At 50.3% G+C, this 24,509-nt stretch overlaps 1 protein-coding gene and 1 non-coding gene across 3 annotated transcripts; one reads left to right on the plus strand and one right to left on the minus strand.

Moving 5' to 3' along the window:
* Positions 1-329: 329 nt before the first annotated feature.
* On the minus strand, positions 330-24,242 carry LOC143384139 (liver carboxylesterase 1-like). Of its 2 annotated transcripts, none has more exons than XM_076839201.2 (13): positions 24,080-24,242; positions 20,913-21,117; positions 17,980-18,124; positions 15,546-15,679; positions 13,196-13,349; positions 11,514-11,618; positions 10,741-10,845; positions 6,329-6,469; positions 4,986-5,069; positions 4,609-4,756; positions 1,895-2,026; positions 909-981; positions 330-656 (listed from the first exon to the last, which is right to left on the minus strand). In XM_076839201.2, exons 1-13 carry the CDS (start codon positions 24,129-24,131, stop codon positions 473-475), a joined length of 1,662 nt encoding a protein of 553 aa, XP_076695316.2. In that variant the 5' UTR covers positions 24,132-24,242; the 3' UTR covers positions 330-472. The 2 variants fall into 2 exon arrangements, with proteins under 2 accessions (XP_076695316.2, XP_076695315.2); XM_076839200.2 differs by having other exon boundaries at positions 331-656; positions 20,913-21,120.
* On the plus strand, positions 19,027-19,133 carry LOC143384564 (U6 spliceosomal RNA). Its single transcript, XR_013089365.2, has one exon. It is a non-coding gene; the product is annotated as a U6 spliceosomal RNA (small nuclear RNA).
* Positions 24,243-24,509: the final 267 nt, after the last annotated feature.

The raw sequence follows: 24,509 nt of genomic DNA on the forward strand, positions 1-24,509 counted from the left end.
CAGGGATCAGAGTCTATGTGGGTGTGAGCTCCCCCTGGGGCTGTGGTTCCCAGCGAGTTTATGCTCGCATCCTGGCCCACACATGGCTTGTAGCACTGTACCGAATGCTCTCCGCACACCTATGACGACACCTTCCACCGGCATGTGAGCCGCGGTCCAGGAGGCACCTCTCCTCTGGCAGATTTCAGGACTTTGGTTCATCAGATCTCTCTGCAGGGGCAGCTTCCTGGAACCGCCTCTCTCTTCATCCTTCTCTCCCTGGGAGGATGGACTCACCTCCAGCCCAAGACGCAGACGCTGATGTGGCCTCCAAAAATCATTTATTCTCCAAGTTGAGGCCACAGTGCAAACCTTCCCCACCCAGGCCTCTGCCACCCCACCCCACGGTTCCCAGCCTCCACGTTAGGACTCCTCTGTGGCCTGCGCACCCCTGTCCTCTGCTCCAGCCTCCCAGGGCTGGCTCAGCCTCCCGTCACAGCTCCCCATGTTCTCTCTGGGGAGGTTTCCTTGAGGCCTCCCTGGCCCTGAGCTCAGTCCAGAAAGCCACTTCCTTGTCTTTCAGCCGCGTAGCTGCCTGGGTGGTGGCGCCAATCTGCAGGTACCCTTCCTCCTGGTCGTACTCTGGCCAGAGGGGCAGCCCGGCTCCATTGGGGTTCCTGGGAACAGAATCAAACAGAAACTCCCCAGATCCACTCGTGAGCCCCACGTGTCTTGAGACTGACAGGATTCCCTGGTTTCTCTCTTCCACAAGGCCCATCCCCATCTCCCTGTCCTGGGGCATCCTGCATGTTCTCAGAGGACTATAGTCACAGGTAGGGGGTTTGTCACTCATACTTTGACCCCTCCACAATAGGTAGGCCCCACCATGGCCACCCATCCACCCACCCCACCATCGCCACCAGCCTCACCCATGGCGAGCAAAGTTGGCCCAGAATCTCATCACCATCCTGCTGAGCTTGGTCTCCTCTTCTGAGGCGCCCCCTGTTGGGGAAGAAGGAAAAAACACTTTGCTGCTTAAAGTGGGCTGTGGGCCAGCAGCAGCAGCAGCAGCAGCAGCTGGGAGCTTGTAGGGCAGCAGACTCTTGGCCCTGACTCCACACCTACTGGTCCAGGTCTGCATATTATGAAGAGCCTGTCCCTTGGTGTGCACTTTCAGCTTGAGAACGGCTGGTCGAGGACCGCACTGGGCAGGCTGTCCATCCATAAGCCGACTGCCTTTGTCTTCTGGGCCCACTTGCCCTGGCCCTCCACACTCAGGGTCCTAAGGCCACACACAGGGTTCCCTCTACTTGGTGGGACTGCTGACTCTTGGGCCTTTTCTTAATCTCCTACATGCATCCACATTTTCAGAGTCTGAAAAATATCAGACAAGCCACCATCCTCAAGTGTCACCCAAGTGGGAGTCGCCTGGCATGTCACAAACAGCCATGAGGTGGGTCACACGTCATCTGCAACTGCTGAGTTAACATTTCAAAGATACTGCGAAAGCTTTTCCTGAAGTATTATGTTATTAAAAATTCCAGATAAAATATCTGAATTATAATTATAGACAGACAATGTGACATTCAGGTAAAGGTCAGCACCTGATCTAACTCCCCTCATTCTGTTTCTGTTGTGAGTAGAGAATCCCTCAGTGGCAAGCAGTGGCCCCCAAGCAGGGCTCTGCAGGTGACCCCCCAGCTCTCAGGTCAGGACTCTGAGACTCTGTGCCTCGAGGACCATTACGAATGCACATCCCCCTTCTTGCAGGTGAGAGCAGAGGCCTGCCCAGCGCTGCCCAGCCCTGTTACAGTGAGTCAGGAAGTTCACAGAGAACAGGGGACACTTGTTCAAGGCCAGGAAAGCAAGACTGGAACCCAGGCCCCCTAACTAGCAGCCTGCAAAGAGCTGTTACCTTTTAAAAATGGGGCTCCAAATACCGAGAAGATCTCATCCCCGTGGTCTCCTGTCACCGTGCTGGGTCTCACATCTGATAAGCAGCTCGGGCCGTACTCAAACTCATACATGTAGGTGGGGGCTCCAGCATCTGAGAAGACACGGATGTGCGCACAGGTCACACCACCAGACACGCAGCTGGATGGTCTCAAGGTCTCTGGCTGTGCAGGAAACCCCTGGTGTCAGCCTGGGACAGGACAGAGCTCCTGGAGAGCCCAGAGACTAGCTTAGGGCTGCAGAGCCGGACAAAGTGGAATTGGGATTTGAGCCAGATATTTATTGAAGCACAGAACGAATGAACTAAATGAATCAAATAAATACATGGGACATGTTTTCATTGAGATCACACTAGAGCTCCTTCCCTTCAAAAATCTCCGCAACCTGATAGGTGCCTCCTATTCCTCTGATTTTGAGCATTTCTGAGGTTCTCACCCATTCAGAGAAGGGAGGAGCAAATCCAAGCTGTTTGTCTGCAAATGAGGATGTTTACAGACAAGTGTGTCCACAGACAGAGCCATCTGCCTCTTGGGTTTCAAGAAAACACAAATCTCCTGGATTCATATTCTGGTGACCTTGCATGTCCTGCTTCCTGCTTGGCCAGGGGACTGTGAGGTCGTTAGGGTGATACAGTGATGCCCACCACAGAAGGGGCACAGGAGGTGAGCGTGCCTGTAGTCACCTCTCTTTCCCCCCTTCCTGCCAGGCTCTCTATGCACCAAACCCTGCTGTCCAAGCCCCAAGAAGAGGCCACCTTTTCTGTCGATAGCTCCTCCAACCCACCAAGCCCTGCCCTTGCAGGACTAACTCAGGGACCCCCATACCGGGGACCTCACCATTTTTCATCAGTCACAATGTTCACATAGGGAGACTCTAGGAGGGGAAGAGTCAGACCCCAAATCAAGCTGGTGGAGAAATCTCCCCATGGGTACATACAGTAGGAAAGTTGAAAAATGCAGAATAAGGAGAAAAAAAAAAAAAAAAACAACAGCACTCAGGGAAAGCTTCTTCAACATTTTAGCAAATATGATTTTAGGTCTATAAATTGGCATAATATCTGATGCTACTTTGGGATGTATGATAATCATCGCTTCCCACCATCAGACATTTACCCACAAAGCATTTGACAATATATGGCATCACAACAAGGAGAATTCACTGAATCGCCCCTCCCAGCCTGTGCAGACTGCACCTTGGCTCTTTGAGAAGTGCCACTTGGGAGACTGTGACTGAGTCCTTCTGTGACTTGAATCCACTCGTTAACATCTGCTTCCCAGTCAGGCAGAACTCACAGACGGAGGGTTTAACCTTGCCCCTGCCATCCAACCATTTTAGACAGGAGCTCAGAACCCACTCAGAGAGGAGGGAACTCTTGTGAACCAGAGAACTTAGATTAAGCAGCAAGCGGCCAAAGGAACTTTGTATCACTTCCTACCCCATAAACGTAGGTAAATACAGTTTGTTCATGTCACCGTTGTAAGTTGAGTGAGTGTTGTAGCTCTCAGAATATCTTATTTTTCTCTACTCGCTGTGCCTTTTCTCCTTACCTGTAGTTGTTCGCAGGTAACTACAACAGCGACAGCTAAAACAGGAGAATAGCTCAGCTGGTTTTCGACATGCTCAGAGAGCCCTGAATTTTAAAACTCTTTTGACACGTTTTGGAGAGAGGTCTGGGCCAAATAATGATTTCCCAGCTTGAGGCTAGATTAATGAGGACTGGTAACAAAGCCTGAGAGGCTTTCTAAAGGTACCTGGAATACGAAACACCTCCCGCCCAGGTGAGTTCACCTGTCTGTGAGCGTAAGAAGGCCCTCCAACCACCCCGCCTTGGGTCCTTGTTGGAAGGTCCTGGAAAGACCTCAGTCAGGCGCCCAGCTGGCCCACACCGGCACACAGCAAGAAAGACAAACCAGCATGGACGCGGAAACTGCCTCCTGCCCGGTCTGTGTGCCTCCTGCTGCCCTGTCCTTGTCCCCTCCTGATCCTATACTGAATCCTACCCTTACCCACCTGCACTAGTTAACAACTTTAGAGCAAGCTTTGACCTTGAAAAACTTCCCCAGACCCATCTTCCAATACTTGCCTTCTAGTCCCAGAACCCAGGGAAGGGGCCTTGGAGCAGAGGCTGTGTGTGCCTCACTCATGTCCCCTGGGTCTGGACCCTGACGGCCTCCTCCACTCTCTGAGCTCTTTGCTCAAGCTTTTGTCTGGTCACTAAAATCTACGTCGCCCACGTTTGTAGCAGGTCAAAATGCTGCAGAATAAACCATCCCAGCGAACGGCCTTCAACCGGGGACAAAAGGCGCAGCCGGAGAAGTAACCAGCTCCCCGCCGCTCTGAGGGGCAACCCTGAGGTGTGGCTGCTGTTTGCTGCCCAGAGTTCCCCAGCCGTCCACAGGGGACGTGTGCTGGGCAGTGCATAATGATGGGCTCGCATTTCTTCCTGTGTCACGTCCTCATCTCCTTACTAATTGAATACCTGCGTTTGGATGCTTCTCTTAGTCATCGACTGGCAGAGACAGATAGGACAAGGCCCCTCCCCAGGCTACATGGAATCAGACCTGGAGCCCTGGCGCTTGGCGGTTTCCACATCTGTCTATGCTGAGGGAAGGGCCAGTCGGACACCTCAGCTGATGGGTGTAAGGTCCTCTCCCAGGGGCAACCTCTGGGACTCACCTCTGTGGTCACGGGCCACAATCACAGATGGGACACCAAAAAGCACGTCTCCCATCAAGTCCAGGAACAGCTCTTTCTTCCTGACAGGGTCGTCTGTCCCTCCTAAATACTTCTCAGTGGCCACTGGAGTCAGTTCCTTAGAGAGGTTCTGAAATCACCAAGCAAGAGAGACCCCCCACCTGAGAGCCACGCAGAGGCTCCCTGGATGTGAGGCTCCTGGGCCCTGTGCAGATCCCGCCTGGGGTGGCGGGGAGGGAAAGGAGGGGAAATGGGGCTGGAACCGGGGTCTCAGGGGTTTTTCCTGCTATTGAGTGGGTCGGTGACTTGGGGGAGCCCCAGCCCTTCTATGTTTCTCTACTAATTCCCTAGGCTCTTACGACAAGTGGGTAGGACTTCCACAGCAGGGACGTGGCCGTCTGCTGGTCCAGTTTGCCTTCAGAGAGCGGGTAGCCCAACAGTGCCTGTTAAAGAGAAAACAGGATCGAACGTCTGGAAACCACCAGGAACCAACAGGAAGAACCAAATGAGCCGGCCGAGACACAAAGGCAGATAGAAGGTCCTTTGGGGGTCCGTCTGTTCATGGGTCGTTCATGAGTTTGAAAAAAAAATCAGTGAGACAAATGGAGTTATTATACAGAAACTCAGGGAATAGAAGCCTTAAATAACCATGTCTGTCATGCCGAGAGACACCGTGGTCATCTAGGAAGTGAGGAAATTGAGGCCAGGGTAGGGTTGAAGTGAACGGCTCAGGGAGCGAGGGTACATCCCCATATCCTCGATAGCTAAGGAAGCCAGACTCCACCGTGATGGTCTGTCCACTTGGCAGAACCTCTGAAGTGAGCACTGTAGACCTCACCCAAACTCTGCACTCCTTCACCCAACTCCAGCATGGCTTCCGGAGGTTTGAGGTCATGACCCCAGGACCCCTGTGGTGTCTGCCTGTGACCCAGGTCTAAGTTCTGTGGTGGCCTTACTTCAACGAACTCCTGTGCTCCCTCCCATGAAGCCTGCTTCTCCCACAGCTGATCATGGACCAAGAAGTCCCGTGGTCTGACCTTACGGATTCACCCCTCACACCCACAGTGCCTCCCAGGGCACACCCTATCCTTGAGACCTCTCCAGCTCTTGCTGTGGGTGATCGGAGTTCAGGTCAGGCTTGATCTTTTCCCTGTTGCTATTGTACTACTGAAGAAAACTTGTCCTGTTGCTTTAACTAGTGGTCAGCTTTGAGAGAAAAAAAAATATCTTCTTTCCTTTTTATTTTATTTATTTTTTTCTTCTTCCCTTTTACAAGACAGGAGCAACTTTTTAAAATCTCTCCAATGAAGTGGCTGAGAACTCGTGTGGGGATCTGTGGGGCCCAAGGTGGAAGCCCCACTGTGTGTCGGATCTGATTCCTCTGAACTTTCCAGCTCCTTCCTCCCTCTAGAAGTGCTCGGTTTTCCCACTTTCACAATTATTCTCCAGGTAGGCCCTCCCTGCCTGTACATTTCAGGATTCTTTAATAGAAAAATAATTAATGGGTGTTTGGGGAAGGGGTTCCCAGGGTCACTCTACTCAGGAGAGAGTTTGGTCATCCTGGAGAAGGTTTCCAAGAAAATGTCAGCTGGTCCCAGTGGGACCCAGAGGAACTGGAGATGGAGAAATGGGAGCCGCGAGGGAGCGAAGCCCGTGAGCCTGTGTGTGGGTGCATCTGTCTCAGAGGCCTGCGTGCCCTCACCATCGGAATGATCCAGCCAAACTCTTGCTTGTTGATTCCCACCATGTAGGGGACAGTGTTGAAATTCTTTTCAGCCAAAATCTCTTCAGGTGTCTTGGGCAGCAACACTCCGTCAACCACAGTGAGCAGGGAAGGTTGGTCCTAGGGAAGACAGGGGCACACTGTGTCATCACCCCGCCCCGGGGGACACCCAGGGCTCCCTCCCTGCCTGTTGGAGGGCTTGGCCAGCACACAGACCCCTGTGGCTTGGACAATGCTCCCAGAATCTCTGGGTCCTAACAAGGAGGTCTAAGTCTGCGAGACACGGAGGAAAAAAGTTGGGGGAGGTAGCGGTGATACGATGACGGCGGCTGATCTTCAACTAAATGAAAATGTGTACCATGTGCATTATATATTTGAATTTGTAGCATACACTCTGTATATGCATGTATATTTATTTACCTGTAAAGTTGCAGCAAGTGCTGAATGAGTGAAAACTGAGCCTGGCTAGGGGGGAATTGCAGAGTTAGGCCCTCTGAGCCTCTAATGGAATGTTTTCATATTTCTTGTTTTCTGTGGGAGATCTGTCTAAAGGCAGGTTACGTAACAAGCATTTCTTATAAAGAACTTGTTATGTGTGCTGTTTATTCATAATGAAGCGCCAGCCGGGGAGGGCCCATTATTGCCCCAACCCTGGGTAACAACATTGGAAATGTCTTTGGCTTCGGCCACACAACAGTGCACTAGGGGTTTCAGAACTTCATCATCTCACGAAGGCACAGTTCAGCTGTTTCCCCATCTTTCCACAGCTCTCCAGAGGGGACTCTGCCACTCAGAGGCAGACCCCCCTCTTCCTCTGAACTCACAGCCAAGACCAGCATAACTCAAGCCAGAAAGAAGCTCACAGAGACTTATGTCCTCCACAAGGCACATCTTTGTACTTAGGAATACCAGACAGCACTTCCTGACTGTCTTCGAGAAGAGCTTTCAACAGGGAATCCATCAGCAAAGGGCAAGAAAGTGAAAAGGTGGCATCCAAGCCACCGCACAAAGGACCTTTGGTAGCACAAGAGATGGAGCAAGAAGAGCATTTTGTTCATGGGACCTCAGAGGAGAATGTGGGCTCCATGAGACTCCGACTTGTGCGTCTGGGGCACGTGACCATGAGTGTGTCACAAGCATTGATTTCAGGGTGACAAACACATGTCAGCTAGTAAATGGACTCACGAACACAGAATCTGTGATCAGCGAGGGTCTGCTGCATCTGTCTGTCTGTCTGTCTATCTGTCCAGCTGTCGCCTGGTTTAAGCTTGCGCTCATATAGAGAAATCACTAGCCTTGAGGATATACTGAGCTCATCCCTGGAGGGGCCTAAGCTGAGCCTGAATTCCGTATGTGAGAGGGAATCCAAGTCCTTCTCCGAAAGGCTGACAGCACAGAGCAGAATCCAGAAGGCAGGAAGGTCCTGCAGTTCCAAGACCTGGGAAGCCAGTAAGAGGAGCAGCTCGTGGGAAAGAAGAACTCGCAGGGACCTCGAGTAGGCGTGGCCTCAGCAGTGGCCGTCAGAGTGAATGCTGTGACGGGGGCAATGGTATGAGCCCGGGCAGAGGGGAGCAGGGCTAGTCCCAGGAAGGTCCCAGAGCCCTGGGCTTGGAGGGGTGACTCCCGGCAAGGACAAGACACAGTTGTGAGGTGGAGGTGCCTCCTGTACGACACTGGGCACATAGTGGGCCACCTGGGGCGCGTAAAGGAGCTGACTCAGTGGAGGCAAGGGGGTCGGCCTTGTAAGCAAGGACAGGTTTTAAGCAGGAGATGTGAACACGAAGGGGAAAGCTTGGCCCAGGGGACACAGACGAGTGACTGGGAGCACTGGACTGGGAGTCAGGGGAGTGGGTTTCAGTCCTGCCTCTGGCCCACCTGGCTGTGTCACCCTGCAAGTGACCTCCCCTTTCTAGGCCTCAGCCATACACACACAAGGAGGGACTGTGATTCCACAAAGGAGAATTCTTCCATTCATCGTGAATCGGAGCTTAAAGACCTTAAGACTCACAACCTGTAATCAAGAACCCAAAGCCCTTACCTCTCCAGGATCTCCTTGTAAAATAAGACCAGGGCGTTTCTGTGAAGTCAAAGACGGGGGATGTGGGCGATAAGCCTTCTTGTATAGAAACGGACCCTTTGACTGGTGCCCGTAGCTATCAGGCTCGCCCACCGGGTGCCTCCTTGGCTGGACCCAGAGGAACAGGGCTCCCCTGGGCAGGAGCAGAGGGTAGAGCTGTAGGACAGGGGAGGGGCCGGCAGCAGCCTGGGCAGGAGAGACCTGGGCCCCAGAGTCAGGGCCCTGGAGCCCTGGGGAGGACCCTGCTGTCGGTGCTGGCCTCCTCTCCCACTTACTCCCTCTGGTAACCACCCCCACATTTCCTCTGGGGAAAGGGGCACCATGGTGCCTGGGTGATGGGCTATGGCAACTCCGAGGAGATGGAGCAGGAGGTGGGATGGACGATGAGAGAAAGCACTGCCTCCTCTCTGTCCCCCTTCCCTGCTCCCACCTCATGGGTTCAGGAAACCATGTGTGACCTAGAATGTTCCATGTCCCTGCATACAGCTACTTTTGCAAGGATGGGTGTAAGCCAGTGTCAGCCCAACAGAACAGACCCCAAGTCTATCACTGCATAGCTAACGTCACCCACCTCTGGCAAATGATTGGAACAGACGGTTTGTGAGCAGAGAGCATGCAAGTCTAGACTGTGGTTGTCTTTGTTCTCCCCAGGGGACAACTCTTCGGGAAGAAGCCACTAGAGTGGAAGCTGAGGGGTAGACCCAGGTTGATTCAATAACCTCTTCAGGGTCCCTGGCCCCAGCCACGCCCTACGCCATCTGCCCATGAACTTTTCACTTACCTGGGGATTCTGTGACAATACAGTGTTTTTACTGTTCAAAGAACCTTGAAATGAATTTTCACATCTCCCAATAGAAAAACACCCAAACTCACCAAAACTCATTCCACCCCCACACTTTGCTTTGCCACATGTTCACCAAGGTTACAATGACTGCTGGGTACACATCGGGTAGCAGGTCTGAGCTTACGTAGGAAAGGACCCCTAGAATTCCCTCATCATGAAGTGTGTGTGTGTGTGTGTGTGTGTGTGTGCACACATGTGTGCGTGTGTGGGTGTGTGTGTGAGACTGTGCACATGTGTATGCACCAAGACAGTCCATAATCGTGAAAATACTTCCATAAAAACTCAGAAAATCTCAATGGGATGTCACATAAACGGGGTCCTCTTGTGCCACACAGAGAATGACTGGGTGTTTGTCTCTTTCTGGGTATTATAAGTCAGCTGGGTCTTGATTCTTGGAACACCTTGATCATCTTATTTGATCATGATGGACCAGGCCCCAAGCCCCAAGGCCACACTGGACTCAACCACGGAATTATAAGCAGAACACAGTGAGGGTGGCCTGCCCTGCGGGCTCCAAATGGCTTCTGGTGTTCAAGGTCTAGAGAGAGGCCAGCGGTCACCTGGGCCCACATTAAACTTTCCGCACTGAGGGAGTTGTTCCCATGGGTCCCGCAGCCTGCTTTTGTTGTCTTTCTGGATGTTTTCTGGCTGAACTTCCCTATGATGAGAGACTGCCGTGACCTTCCATCAGTCATCTAATGTCACCCTCCCTGTAAAGCACCCTGATGACTATGATGAATGTGTCCCTTCTCTGTTCTCCTACCACAACTGACTCGCCATACATGTATGTGGCTGTTTCTCCTTGGAGAGCCCTTCGTGAGAAGACACTTTGTTCAATTTATGTCTGGATTTTCTGCCATGACACCACCGTCCCATATTCTTAGAATGGATAGACACAGGGATGGATAGATGGGTGGCTGGCTGGCTGGATGGATGGACAGATGGGTGGAGCTGACCATTACTAGTTACTATGGATAAAACTGCATGAATATGTGAATAAACAGATGATCACTAATAGTAATGAATGGATCATTGATTTTGGAGGACTGGGTGACAAAGCATAGATATATGTTGGGGTGAATGACTCGTGAGTGATGGACAGATTGAAAAGAGATGAATGAAAAATTATAGATGGATTGACAGCTAGACTGATAAAAGGATGTGAATGAGTTGGATAGATGAATAGATGGAAGATGAATGAGAAAGTACGTAAATCCCTATCTTAAAATTTTAATTGAGTCACAGTCTCAGAAAAATCTAGAGAACATGGCTATTAACATCATAACTTAGAGAGCTTCTAAAACAACCAAGATAAAATTGTGACACTTTCCTGAAAACTTTGCCCTTAATATCCCAGCCCCCAAATCATTCAGGATGGCAGTTACATGGGATAGTTCGATTCAGGAGGGCCGAATCCATGAAACCTGGGATCAAGTGCATAGGATGGGGCTACTGAAATGAGGCACATACCATCTTTACTGTCATCTCCAAGAGCTCTTCCTCAGTCTTCTGGCGCATGCAGTGAACCATGACTGCCGACGTGGTGGTTTTACACCCAGCAGCAATAGCAATTTGCTACACAGATCACAGGCAATTAGCATAGTTTAAGAGAAATGTCCCTTCTCTCTATTAATATGGGAAGAAGGGTTGTATCTCGTGGCCAACTTCTGAGGGCAGTAGGGGGGCAGCAGAAGTCACACTAGACCACCAGGGGCGGGTTCTGGGTTGCACAGGGTGTGTGGCCTCTCTTGCTAACTGGAATTGTGGCATGAACTAGCTTGTCTCCATTAAAATGAGGCAGTATTCCTCCCCAGCATCATAAGTAAATGATAAGTAATCTGGGCACGGTGTTCTCAAAGTTGAATTCAAGAGAGGCTCTTTGGAGTCAGGGTTAAGAGCTTCCAAATCCTTCTCCTCCCCTTACTCGCTATTTGGTCTCCAGCAAGCCACTCAATCAAGATGTGCCTTGGTTACCCCACGTGATGAGGATAATGATAACACTCTTCTTAGAAGTGGTGCACCATGTCTCCCCCACACTAGAACCTGTGCAGAGGGAAGGAGAACTGGAAAAGATCCTGCGCACCGCACACTTCAGAAAGCATGGGTTAAGTGGGAGCCCCAAGGAGACCTTTCTGCCCAGCCCTCCTCCCTCCAGTGATCCCTGGAACACCTCATCTGAGTCCCACAAGAAGAAAGTGCCCCAAAGACTTCAGAGCAGAGGAAATACTACGGGCAAGACCTACCTTAGCCGCAGGCTTGGTGTTCCTCTTGACCAAAGCAGCAGTGAGGACCACGCCACTCTCTGAGATGGCCCTGTGGAAGAGGTTCTTGGCCAGGGGAGACAGCACCTGCAGGGGCGTGGGGAGGAGGAGAGTCTATGCTCATGGGGGGGGGGTCAGCCTCTCCTGCTTTCAGGTCCTCTCAACCTGCTCCCGTGCTCTGGCCTTTCACGTGAAGAGTTTGGGGTCAGCGGACCGGAGACCTCCTTCCCTGTCCTAGCCTGTCCCGGCTACACATTCTCCCCCATGGAAGTCATTATGTTTTGGAATATCCATTACTCAGAATCTATTCTAAGAAATGTGATAACAGAGGGCCACAAAAATTTCTAAAAAAGCTCATGCTGCTTGTAATAGTAAATCTTTGAAACAACTTAGGTCCTGATATGGGGTTTGATCAATATTTTTTCATTCTTACCATGGAATACTGGACGATTATTAAAGATAATGTTATGTAAGGAGGTTTAACATTTGATAAAACTCTAATGTATACTACAATCTAATAGAAAGATGTTTGTTGTTTTTTTTTTGTAAAAATTTACCCAACATACACATAGATGACAGAGAAGGGGGTGGTGCCGAGTGGATGATTAATAGATAGATAAAATTGTGGAAAAAAGACTAGAGAAGTTCATGTCCACTATTCTCAGTCACTGTCTCTGGGCTGGGACACTATAAAGACTTCTTCTTCTTTGGACTTTTGTATATTTTTCCATTTATTCTTTTTTTTAAATACTTTTTTAGTTGTAGTTGGACACAATACCTTTATTTATTTTTATGTGGTGCTGACGATCAAACCCAGTGCCTCACATGTGCGAGGTGAGTGCTCTACCACTGAGCTACCGCCCCAGCCCACTCCTTTTATTCTTTACTTTAAAAATATGAGCATTTTCCTCTGAGTAGTCAAACTATGAAACCGACACATGCTTCAAGAATACAGTAATTAGGCTGACCCTCTGCTCAACTCTGAGGTCATCGTCGGGATTATTAGGGTCCCCAGCACCTTCTAGAACTTCCCTCAGCATCTCCCAGCCCCGTTCCTCACCCCAGTAAGACATCTCATGCCCCAGGATGTGTCAGTGACTCATGTCCCATGTGCCATCTGTCCCCCATTCCACTTTCCCTCCCTATTCTCCATCCACCTCCCCAGGCCAACTTGTCCCGTGGTCCCAGGAAAGCGTCCTTCTCGCTAGGCACGATCACCCCAGGGAGGCCCCTGCTTGTCCTTGATGATCACATTCCCTCAGAGCAGTGATCTGCCTTGGAGCCAAACAATAACCTCTTATCCAGATCCCGTCCTTGCCTGTTCTCACTGTCACTTGTACTCTCCCATACTGACCAAGAAAGCGGGGTAACTTCAAAGTTAAAATGATAAGGTAGGAAAAAGGGAATATCCTAGGAGTAGGAAGAAAGCCATTGTTACAGGCAACTGGAGAAACTGTGACCCCAGAACATGAAGTTGAGCCCTGGAGGCCACGGAGAGTTCATGCCTTGACTCTTCACCATCTGACGCTGCTCAGTGAGCAGAGCCATCCCTGGATCCCAGTCTCCCAGGTAAATGTGCCTGTGGCTGAATTGGCTGGTCTCTGAGAGGTTCCATCATCAGCCTCCTCAAGCCTGGGGGTGGGGCAGGTGCCAAGAGCACTCACAAGAACAGAGACACTTTGTCCTCCTGCTGACTCTCCAAAGATGGTCACAGAGCCCGGGTCCCCTCCAAAGTTGGCAATGTTGTCCTGGACCCAGCGCAGAGCAGCCACCTGGTCCAGGTGACCCCAGTTCCCCGGGCAGTGCTCATCCCCGGTGCTGCGAGAGAACAGGGTGGGGTGGGGACAAAGATGTCATGGTAGGGTTCTCAGGTCCAGCGATGGGCTGGGGGCCCTCACTGAACCTTCCAGAATAAAGTTAGACTCTGCACCCTTGACCCGGGAATCTTCCCCTGCCACTCATTGCTGCAGCACTGTTCCCTGTGGGGTCTGCGTTCATTCTTCCAGAAAGGATTCCTTAGCAGCTACTGTGTGTCCAGCACTGGTCTAGGAGCTAGAGCATATCTGGGAACAAAATAGGCAAAATCTGACTGCACTCGGATCACACCACAGATCACAAGCAAACAGATGGGAAGAGAATGTCAGTCAATGAAGGTGATTTGAGGAAGAATAAAAGTGGGTAAAAGAAGAGGCAGGAGGAGACCTTTGCCTCTGGAGTCTGCCAGTTTTGCAATCCATCTCTAAACTCCCCCTCCTATCTCTGAAGGTCTGGGTTACTCTGCTGCATTATCTGTCACCCTGTTGTCCTGTGGGTGCTGGAAGATCCATAATTAGAATACCGAACACTCTGAAAGCCAGTAAATATATTTTCAGTTACAAGTGACTCTCGTTCCCCCTTAAAATGCTGTAAGCAATTCATCAAAGCACTGTGATACATGGAGTGGGTCCTTTTACAAGGAGATGTTCTCCTGGTTTGGGACACATAGTAAAACGAAAGAAGCCTACTAAAGAGTACTCCACACAACAGTGGGAGAAACCCCTTCCACCAGATAGGAAAATCTCAATATAAAAAGTACAGAAAACAAGGGGACACAACACCTTCAAATGGCGCTCACGCCCCAACAACTGAATCCGCAAATATCAAAGCGGCTGAAATCCTGGACAAAGAATCAAAAAAGTTGACAGTTAAAATGAGCAACAAACTAAAAGAAGAGCTAAGGAATGAACTAACTGAGAAATTACAGGAGGTGAAAGATCATTTCAATGAAAAGATGAAGATTCTGAGAAAAAACCAATCAGAAGTCTTGGGAATGAAAGACTCAAGAAGTCACATAAAAACAGACTACGCTTAGAATATTCAAGAAACCTGTGACTACACTCAGAGACCAACACAAGAATCCCTGGGATAGAAGAGGGCTCTGAGATACAAGGAAAGGGTATGGATAATTTGGTTTGATTTTGTTTTGTTGTTGTTGTTACCAGGGATTGAACATAGGGGTGCTTAACCGCTGAGCAACATCCCCAGCCTTTTTTGTTGTTATTGTTTTGTTTTAACTTATTTTTATGTTTTATCTTGAGATAGGATCTCATTAAGTGGCTTAGGGCCTCAATAAATTACTAAAGCTGGCTTTGAACTTGTGATCCTCCTGCCTTACCCTCCCAAACACTGGGATTACAGGTGTGTGTGACCGTACCTGGTTGGATAAACTTTTCAGTGAAATACAATCAGAAAATTTTCCAAACTTTGGGAAAGAAATAGATATGTAAATATAGGAAGTATTCAAAACCCCAAATAAACAAGATAAAAAAAAAACCCTCCCTGTGACACATTATAATTAAAACACTGAACACAGAGAACAAAGGATATTAAATGCTTCCAGAGAACAGTGTCAGTTCACATTTAGGGGTAAGCCAAAAAGAACAGACTCTAAAAGCCAGGAGGACTTAGATTAAGGTATTCTGAGTCCTGAAAGAAAATAACTACCAAGCACGATTGCTATATCAAGCAAAGCTATTTCCTTCAAGTGTCTTTGCTCTGGTGACTGCAATGATTTAAATGTAGTTTGTCTCCCAAGGGCTCATGTGCTGCGGTGTTGGTCCATGATGTGGAGGTATTAAGAGGGGATAGAACCTGTAAGATGTCAGGTCTAGCGGAAGGCAATTAGGTCAGTGGGGTTCAGCCCTGAAGGGATTAATGCAGAGCTCATGGAACGCTGGTTAGTTCTAGCAAAGGCCAAGGATATTGAGCTCTCCCCAGCACTGACATCACCCGCAGACCTGGACCCTTCAACCAGCTGGACATAAGCAAAGAGTAGATTGTACTTCAGCTAAAGGACACTTGCCAGAGGCCCAACTGATGGAGCCACCCCATCTGGGACTGAGCGAAATAAACTTCTTTATAATTTGATTTATGACTTTTTCTTTCTATTTATCCAGCCTTGGGCACTTGGTTATATCCATTGGAAACAGGCCAGTGCAGGGGCTCATGGGCAGAGAGGAGAGTCCAGCGCCTTACCTGAAGAACCCCCAGATGCCCAGGCGGTACTGGATGGTCACCACCACCACGTTCTCATGGGCAGCGAGGACCCGTCCATCATAGGTGGATGCCCCGCCCACCACCAGGCCACCTCCGTGGATCCACACCATGACCTGGAGAAAACAGATGCAGCCACACTAACTATAGACAGCAGGATAGAGAAGGATGTCTGGTTTCATTGCAGACATCTTGGCTGTGAATCAAGGTGGCCCTTAGCAGAAGTCCCCCCAGTGCTCAGTATGGTTGCAAAAGACAGCATCCCTTCTCCATTCTCCCAGCTGGGCGCCACTCAGGGCACCTGCCTTTCTCCCCAGATCCATGTGCCACATCCTCCTAGGGCCTTTAAATCGAGAACATCATCACGGGAACAGCAAAGGCCAAGGACACTGTGTTCTTTCCAACATTCCTACGGTCCTCACTCCTGGAACATTCAACCAGCTGGAGATAAGCGAGGGGCAGCTCTTGTACTTCAATGCTCACTCCCTCGGGGACGACTTCCCTGTGTAGGAATGACTGTCTCAGGAGTCACATGTGGCCCGTTGATGCCACTACCTAACAGCCTCCTCGGCCTGCTCTGAATGCCCAGAGGCTACCTGCCCTCCTAAGCCTAGCTCATGACCCCCTCCTCCAGGAAGTCTTCAATCATTCAACTAACATCATCCTGAAGCCCACTTCGTTCCAGGGACTATGAGGACAACTGAGCGTGAAAGTGTATATCATAATTCAAAATTCATGTCTCTTATTTGGGAAAGCTCACATATAGGGAAGAAATGGGAGTGCATAAAATAATTTGTAATAATATCGCTAATAAAAACCAGGAACTCATAACAGAAACTATGTACTGAGAACTCTTTAAAGCTTTGAAAGCAATGTAGTCATTTCACATCCACGAACCCAAGAACTTGCAATTAATTTAATCAGTGGCAGAAGTAAGATTGGACCCAGGCTGTCTGGTAACAGGGCCCACGTGCTGAGCTGCCCGACTCCCTGCAGCCCACTGGACAGCACAGTGAGCCAGCCCTTAGGGCAGGAGGAAGGTCCTGCTGCAGCTCTGACCTGTGTTCCAGGAGGCTCGCTCTGCGCACTCAGCCAGCCCTGAGATGAAGCCCGACCACCATCATTAGACACTCACACGGGATTCTTCCCACGAGAGGAAGCAGAGGCTGAGGAGGTGGAGGACTTGCCCAAGACTCTCAGCCAGGCCAAGGCAGACCCAGGATCCAAACCCAGACCCTGGAGATCTAGACCCTGTGTCCACAGCTGGGGGTCTCTGCCTCCAGGCTCCCAGAGCCCTGTTTCTCCTGCACCTCTGATCCTGCCGTCCCCAGGGAGGGACTGGGTCGGGGTCACCTGAGTGAAGGTGAGCTCAGGGACAGGTCAGCACAGACAGGCTGAAGAGGCCAGGACGTGGGTGCCGCCAGATGGCAAGACCTGGAGGGCAGGGGCTGCTGGGCAAGGCGCCGTGCCCCTGCTCCCCCTAAGCCCAGAGGTCAGCTGGGCAGATGGGTCACTGAGCACACCACAGCAGGATGAGCAGATGAAGGAGGGGACTTCTGTCCTCACGTCATCATACGTCCAAAGCACGGGGTGGTGGGACTGGACCACCTTGCAGCCCAAGCTCCCACCCCTTCCCAACCCCTGGGTGGCCTTCCAGGTGTTCCTGGCGGGGTGCTGTCATGCCTCCCTCTGCCGCCCCAGGTGTGGCCTCTTTCCCCTCAGGTGCTCTTCTCCCTGCGCCTGGCAGCCCGCCCCACCTCTGCCCTTCCCTTTGATGGGGAAATGCTGTGGGCCTCAGCCTGTGCCCAGGGCAGTCAGGCAGGGAGAGGGGCTCCAGGAGCATCCCAGATATTTGGCCGAAGGCAAGGAAAGGGAGAGGACGTGGGGCTTCCAGGGGACCGTGGAAGGGGTCACAGGTGGTGTGCTGAAGAAAAGTGACACCCGTGCTCCATTTCCTAGTCTGTGCTCAGGGATGTTGGGTGACAGATGAGAAGACCTGAGCTCCCATCCTGTCCCTTTCCCCATCTCGGTTTCTCTACCTATAAAGGAAGGGCGAATTTTCTCTGATTTTCTTTCAGCTCTTCTTTGTTTGAAATTATGTCTTAGCTTCTCTGAGAATCAAAGCCTTCATTTAGTAACTAAGAGTAATCTTTTTTTGTCCCTCTTTTATGGTGAAAGAACTTGAAAAATATTAAGATGGGCATTCCCCATGTACAGCAATCTCCCCCAGATGCATGAGGTCACTAGTGGAAACTGAGAGAAGAGAAACACATATTTCCTGTGGCCAAAGGGACCCCTGGGCCCCGAGTCATCCTGGTCTTAGTGCCCCTGCTCCGAGCTGCCTTCTGCCCCTTCCTCTGCACGGCTGGCTCCCTGACGCTGCAGCTCAGGGTGTGACAGTGGGGCCCACGCTCACCGGCAGGCTGCTTCTCCTGGTCAGGTCTGCGGGAGTGTAAATGTTCAGGTAGAGGCAGTCTTCAGAGAAATGGAGGGGAATGTGCTCCTTCCTGTTGGTAAAGAGCTCAGAGAGGACCTGCGCCATCTCCACATCCTGGGAGCACCTGGGAAGGGAAGGAAGAGCTTTGAAGGTCCACCTGATGGAAGCCCAGAGTGTCACCTGGGGCCAGACCTGGCACTGGGTGTGATAAGGCTCTCAATGGAGCTTTCATCATGAGACTTGAGACGCCAGCGTGGGTGGGGGGCTCTCTGAGGGTCCTGCTGGGAGGCCCCTGACTCTCTAGAATCTCCCTAGGTCCTGTAGGGTGAGAAGGACTTGGAATATCTTCCCTTTCTGGATACTTAGGGATGCCCTAGGCCAGGGAAGGGAGGCTGCCCATCCGCTGACAGGAAATGACATTTCCAGGACTGGGCCCTGTTCTCTGCGGGGCTTTGTGTAGTGGACTGCAGCATACCTGACACCTGGTAGGTACGTCTCGTCTCTGGGAGACTTCCTCCCGCCAGACCCTCAAGGACAGATGCTCAGCCGCAGCAGGTGGGGCGTCATCAACACCAGACAACCCCAGAAGAACTGCCTTCCAGCCCTGCCACTCATGTGACCTGGGGTGAATTCCTTCCTGCTCCGGCCTTCAATCTCACTGGTCTCAGTGAGGGGCGTCCTTCCTAAGGGTCCTGCAGCCCTGACATTCTATCAGCTAGCTATCCCATTGGCTACCCTGGTCAGAGTCTCCCAAACCCAATACAGAGAGGAAGTGGTAAAATTTGCTGAGTTCTCCCAGTTGCCAGGCACTGACTTAAATTCTCCTGTACTGGCTCCTTCAAGCCTGAGATCTTCCCCAGGTATGAGTTCTATGATTCTCTCCATTTTGAAGGTCAAAAAACCAAGGCTCAAAGAGAGTAGAGACCATTTTTAAAGGTCACATAACCAGGAACATCCATGCTCTATAGTGCTCATATTTCCAAGTATATTATAAACAATATTTCCCAATCTCAAAAGACCAGAAGGGTGCTCGCTTCGGCAGCACACATACTAAAATTGGAACGATACAGAGAAGATTAGCATGGCCCCTGCACAAGGATGACACGCAAATTCGTGAAGCGTTCCATACTTTTAGACCTAAAAAGAGCATACTACAGGGACACTGCTACATCCATGTTCATAGCAGCATAATTCACAATAGCAAGACTGTGGAACCAACCTAGATGCCCTTCAATAGACGAATGGATTAAAAAAATGTGGCATTTATACACAATGGAGTATTACTCTGCATTAAAAAATGACAAAATCATAGAATTTGCAGGGAAATGGATGGCATTAGAGCAGATTATGCTAAGTGAAGCTAGCCAATCCCTAAAAAACAAATGCCAAATGTCTTCTTTGATATAAGGAGAGTAACTAAGAACAGAGTAGGGACGAAGAGCATGAGAAGAAGATTAACATTAAACAGGAAAAATAAAAAAAAAAAGACCAGAAGTGCAGATATTATTGCCCCCAGTATGTAGAAGAGATCACTGAGAAACTCAGGTGTCCGGAGGACACAGATGTCCACTAACAGAAGTGGACCCAGCAAAGCTCACTTCCAGATTTCCATCCTGGAGAATTTTTCTTAGATCATTCATCTCCATTCATCGTTACACATGAATGTGTGTTAGGATCCAGCTATAGCCAGTTAACCAAAGTCATTTATGATGCCGAGAATATGAAAACTATCGTAATGAACCTAAATAAGAGATGAAGTCCATAAATGACTTTTTTTTTTTTTGTACTAGGGATTCCAGGGTATTTAATCACTGAGCTGCATCCACAGCTCTTTTTAAATTTTTTTATTTTGAGACAAGGTCTTGCTAATTCGCTGAGGCTGGCTTTGAACTTGCAGCCCTCCTGCCTCAGCCTCCCGAGCCATGCATGGCCATCAGTTACTTTTTAATACCTCATTCATGTGACAATTAAGTCTCGGACTGGGATATGAAATGGAATAAAGATGACACGGGGATCAATGAGCAAGGTGCTCACCCAAACTCTGTCTGCATGATCCATTCCGAAGGGAGCAGAGGGCAGCAGGAGAAAGTCTGGAAATGTGACTTCCACTGTTAATGGCAGTTCCCCCTGGGCAGTAGAACTGTGTGTGATTTTAGTTCTTAGCTTTGCTTCTCAGCATTTCCTAACTTTTCTGCTTATCAGGAGGTAAAAACAGTGAATGTCATTTCTCAAAGAAAGGAAAGAACGCAGCCAGAAGTGGGATCCCGGACATCAGAAGTACCTTGCCGAGGAGATGAATCATGAAATGACATACGTAGGTGTGGGAATGCTCTGGGGGTGGCCAGGAGGCTGACTGGAAACTTGGGCTTCTGTGCCCAGGTCGCCAGGGGACTGGGCACCACCTTTGCTCTGCTTGGGACTAGGTATCTGGTCAAGTCAACCTTCCAGTGCACCCCTCACTTCTCTATCACACTCCTGAATCACACCAAGGTGCACGTGAACACACACACACAGAGAGAAGAAATAAGATATCTACTCCTTACCTCCATCACCGTCTCAACTAATTTTCCCTCAGGGCGCTAATCGCATTCTAATAGATCACATAATTCATTGATCATCTTTCATGTTGTTAATGATGTCTCTCATCCCTGATGGAAGCCCCAGGAAGGCAGAGAACTTTGCTTTGTCCACTAATGGGTTCTAGGAACCCACAACATGCCTGACACACAATAGGTGCCCAAGAACTAGGTGCTGAACAAAGGGCTCTAGAAACCCCTGAGAGGTCCAGAAGGCCTCAGGGTTCTGCAGTGTTCTAGAAGATTCCAGGAGAAAGCAGAGCCAAGCCCAGGACGGCCTCCACCCCCTCCTGCAGCACCGAGGGACAAACCCCCCTGAGACAGGCCACCACTTACATAGGAGGGTAGGAGGTGGTGTTCTTCACAGAGCTCCAGGGCTCTGCCGGCTGCGGTGGAGCAAACCTCAGGGGCCCAAGAGGGGGCTTGGCAAAGGGGACGCCCAGGAAGACGGCCACGGGCTGCGCAGATCCTTCCAGGCTGACGTACTGCCCCAGGACTTTGCCGTGCACCGTGTCCACCACGGGGGGCGAGGACGGGTGTCCTGCTGGACATGGGGAGCAAATGAGGACATTAGAGGGGAAAGGCCAGACCTGGGTTCCAGGGGGTTTGGCCACATTCTAGGTGTGTGACACTGAATAAGTGACTTAAACCCTCTGGACCTTAGATTCCTTTTATGTAAAATAGAGATGAGGAAAGTGTCCAACCTAACTAAAAATCATTGAAACTGACCAGAGACCTCTACCCAGAAGACCCTTACCATAATGAAGCAAAACCCCCACCATATTTATAACATGTAAGTTCCTCTACTTGTCAGAAAGCTTTTTACACATGAGCAAAAACTTCTGCAAAGGGCATTGAGGTCTGACTAGTCTAAAAAAATGAAACAAAAGCACTTGTCACGTAAACCTTCAAATCCCTCCTCCCACTAGGTATTAAGTTCAAAGAATTTCCAGATTCTTTTTCCAGAGGAGAATATTTTAGGTGATAGCCCCTCTGGACCCTCCAGCCAATAAACCTGCTTCCTGAAAATTTCTTGAGTGTCCAGCCTTATTTGTCCCACATGGTCATAAGACCCTGAGGTCACCAGGCATAAACTAAACTAAACTAAACTAAACTAATGAATATCAAGAGGAATAGCCCAAACCACTGGAAACTCGTGGATACGTAACCAGGTCCATGCTTCGTGTGATGAAGGGCAACCTCAAGCTTGCTTCCTTTGGCCTATGGTTAATTATTATCAGTGACCCAAGATGTCCTTCCAGGGAAGCTTGTGCATTGAGATACAGGCGATACAGGTTTCTTTCTTCTTGGTGCATGCTCACATTTCTGCACTGAAGATGGATCCCGTTTTTAGACTTAGAAAAAATTTTATAAAAAAATATGGGGATGTATATGAATATTGAAGGAGGACCTGGGAGCTGACCAGATTACGGGGCAGTGGAAGGGGAAGAAGACCAAAGAGCAGGCGTGTAAACCTGGCTCTGTGTTAGGCAGGGTCCCTGAGGAGGTCAGTGAGATGTCCTGGCAAGAGGCCACAGGCCCAGGGCACCTCCAGACGGGAAGGAAGTTGTGAGGGGGGCAGAGAATCGTCCTCCTGAGGGTGAGGGTGCACCCCACGGGTGCATGTAACCTCACTGCAGGGGCCGGGGTGAGAGGAGAGCAGGAGCTGAGAATGGAGCTCAGAGGCAGCTTCAGCTGAGATTGGGAGCACCCTCCAGAGTGGGGGGTGGGGGAGGGCAGAGCCTTGGGAGCCCAGGGAGGAGAGGGGGAGGGGCTGGGCGAGTGCTTCAAGGAGGTGAAAGAGGGCGAAGTCTGAGCAGAAATTGGAAATCTCTGGGTGTGTCCTGTAGTGGTTCAGTGATGACCTTCAACCCAGATGAAGTGGGTAGAAGCCAGATTGCCCAGGGTGGGAATATGGGCAGATGGGGTGGGAGGCATACAAGGTGGTAACAATTAGCAGGCACCTCTTAGGTCAGGTGGGATGTGCACATACTGAGCACTTTCTGTGTACCCGATGTGCATTCTAGCTGCTTTACATTATTCCTCAAAAGAGCTTCACCAGGTGAGTGTCCATATGCCCACTGAACAGATGGGCAAACAGGATTTGCAAGCGGCTTATATGAACTTCCTAAAGATGGAAAGAGGATGATACCACTAGAGGCAACCAGCAGTAATCGAATGGTTCGCTTGAACTTTGGATCCTTTGTTAACCTGCCTTACACTTGGTTCCAGGCCTCCAATGGGGAAACCCAGGGCCAGCCAGAGTGAAGCTGAAATCCCAGGTATAGGGGGCTGTTTGACTATTGCTGTCCGGGGCACTGCCTCTGGAATTAAGACCCCGAGAGAGACCAGTACGTGACTTACCAGGTAAACTTTGGAGAGTACATTTCATTCTGAGTCTCAGTTTTTCTGTCCATAAAATGGCACAGTTATATGCTGAGATCCTTCCCTATAACCCTGTAGTAACCATTTTTATTTCCTGTCTCTGAAGTGTTGACCTGTGAGGCCTCGACTATCCTGGAGGAACTACCTCCTGCAGGGTGCAGCCAATCCAGAACCCACGTCCACACCACCTCCTATATATGGTCCTCAAACTCCGGGCCAGTGTCACCTGCCCTGATGACCCAGAGCCAGGTACCAGACAATGGTCACAGCTCCTATAAACCAAAGTCCCATAAAGTAATCCCAACCAGGCAGCCCTACCCCTGCTTGCCCTGCCTCACCTTCTTTCTGGTGGAACCACAACCAAAGCCCTTCTCCACAGTCCCCACTCTCCCTCTGCATCCTGACTGGCCTCCGTGGGTCCTCTTGTGTCCCTCTCCTGCTACAGTGGGGTGGTCAACTTCCTAGAACCTGTGAGTTACAAACTGTCTTTTCAATGACCAAGGGCTCCTTGCCTTATTTTACATGCATCAAATATCACATCGATTCATTCCATTTAAAATCATCCCCTTTATTTATCAATCCCTTTTCTGTACCCCTTTAGATGGGGCACCATTCTAAGTGCTTTTAAAAAACCACTCCTTTTATCCCCCCTCCAGCCTGATGAGGTGGGGACTCTTTCATCCCTGCTCAGAGACGGGGTAACCCAGGCACAGCTAAGTACCTGGCCCAAGGATGCCCAGCTCAGAAGTGCTCAGTTGGTCTTCAGACCTGCACTTGGCTCTTGAGATGGTGCTTTAATGTTGTGCTGGCCACCCTCCATGATCTGGCCAGACCTGGCCTTATAATAAAGGGGAAATTAAACCAAGCTTTAAACTCCTTTTGTGTGAGGTTGTCTCAGTGCTCTCCGAGCCTGGTGGCTGCAGCTGCGGTCTCAGTGTCTTTGTCCTCCCCGGGCTGGCTGGACTGGACAACTCCACGTGCAATGCCAAGTCCAGAGTGTGAGCAGCACCGCAGAAATGAACCTGCATGCCTCTTCCCTACTCACGTCTCCTCCCAACTCGGCCAGGAGAAGGGTTTCCAGATGTGCCCGCTGATGTTTGTATCTCCCCAGGACTCACCCCAAGCAGTGCTCGCAGACAGAAAGGCCAAGACCACAGAATAGAGCCACATTCTGGAAGGACAGCAGCTCCAGGGCCAGTGAAGACTCTGTGTTGTTCAGCTGCAATGCCCTGCTCCTGTCCCGGGACGGGAGGCCTGCCCGGATCCCGCCCACCCAGCCAAATTGCATAATCCAAAATGGCAGAAGAACTCTCTCTTCGGGAGCCTTCATCAGGCTGTCTTTGGGAAGGCCACTCCTACCCAGAGTTGACCCACTTATCTAAATAGTCCCCACCCAACTCTCAGAGTGCAGATGATCACAGACTCAGCCAACAATTTCTTACATAAGGCTTTCTCTCGCAGGACTCTAAACTTTGCACGGTGACCTTTCCAAAGCAGGCACCAGAAAGCTGAGCCTTCAAGCAAGGCCAAGATTTTTTTCTGGAGTCC

Source organism: Callospermophilus lateralis, chromosome 18, assembly GCF_048772815.1.
Source record: "Callospermophilus lateralis isolate mCalLat2 chromosome 18, mCalLat2.hap1, whole genome shotgun sequence".
NCBI classification, from domain to species: Eukaryota; Metazoa; Chordata; class Mammalia; order Rodentia; family Sciuridae; genus Callospermophilus; species Callospermophilus lateralis.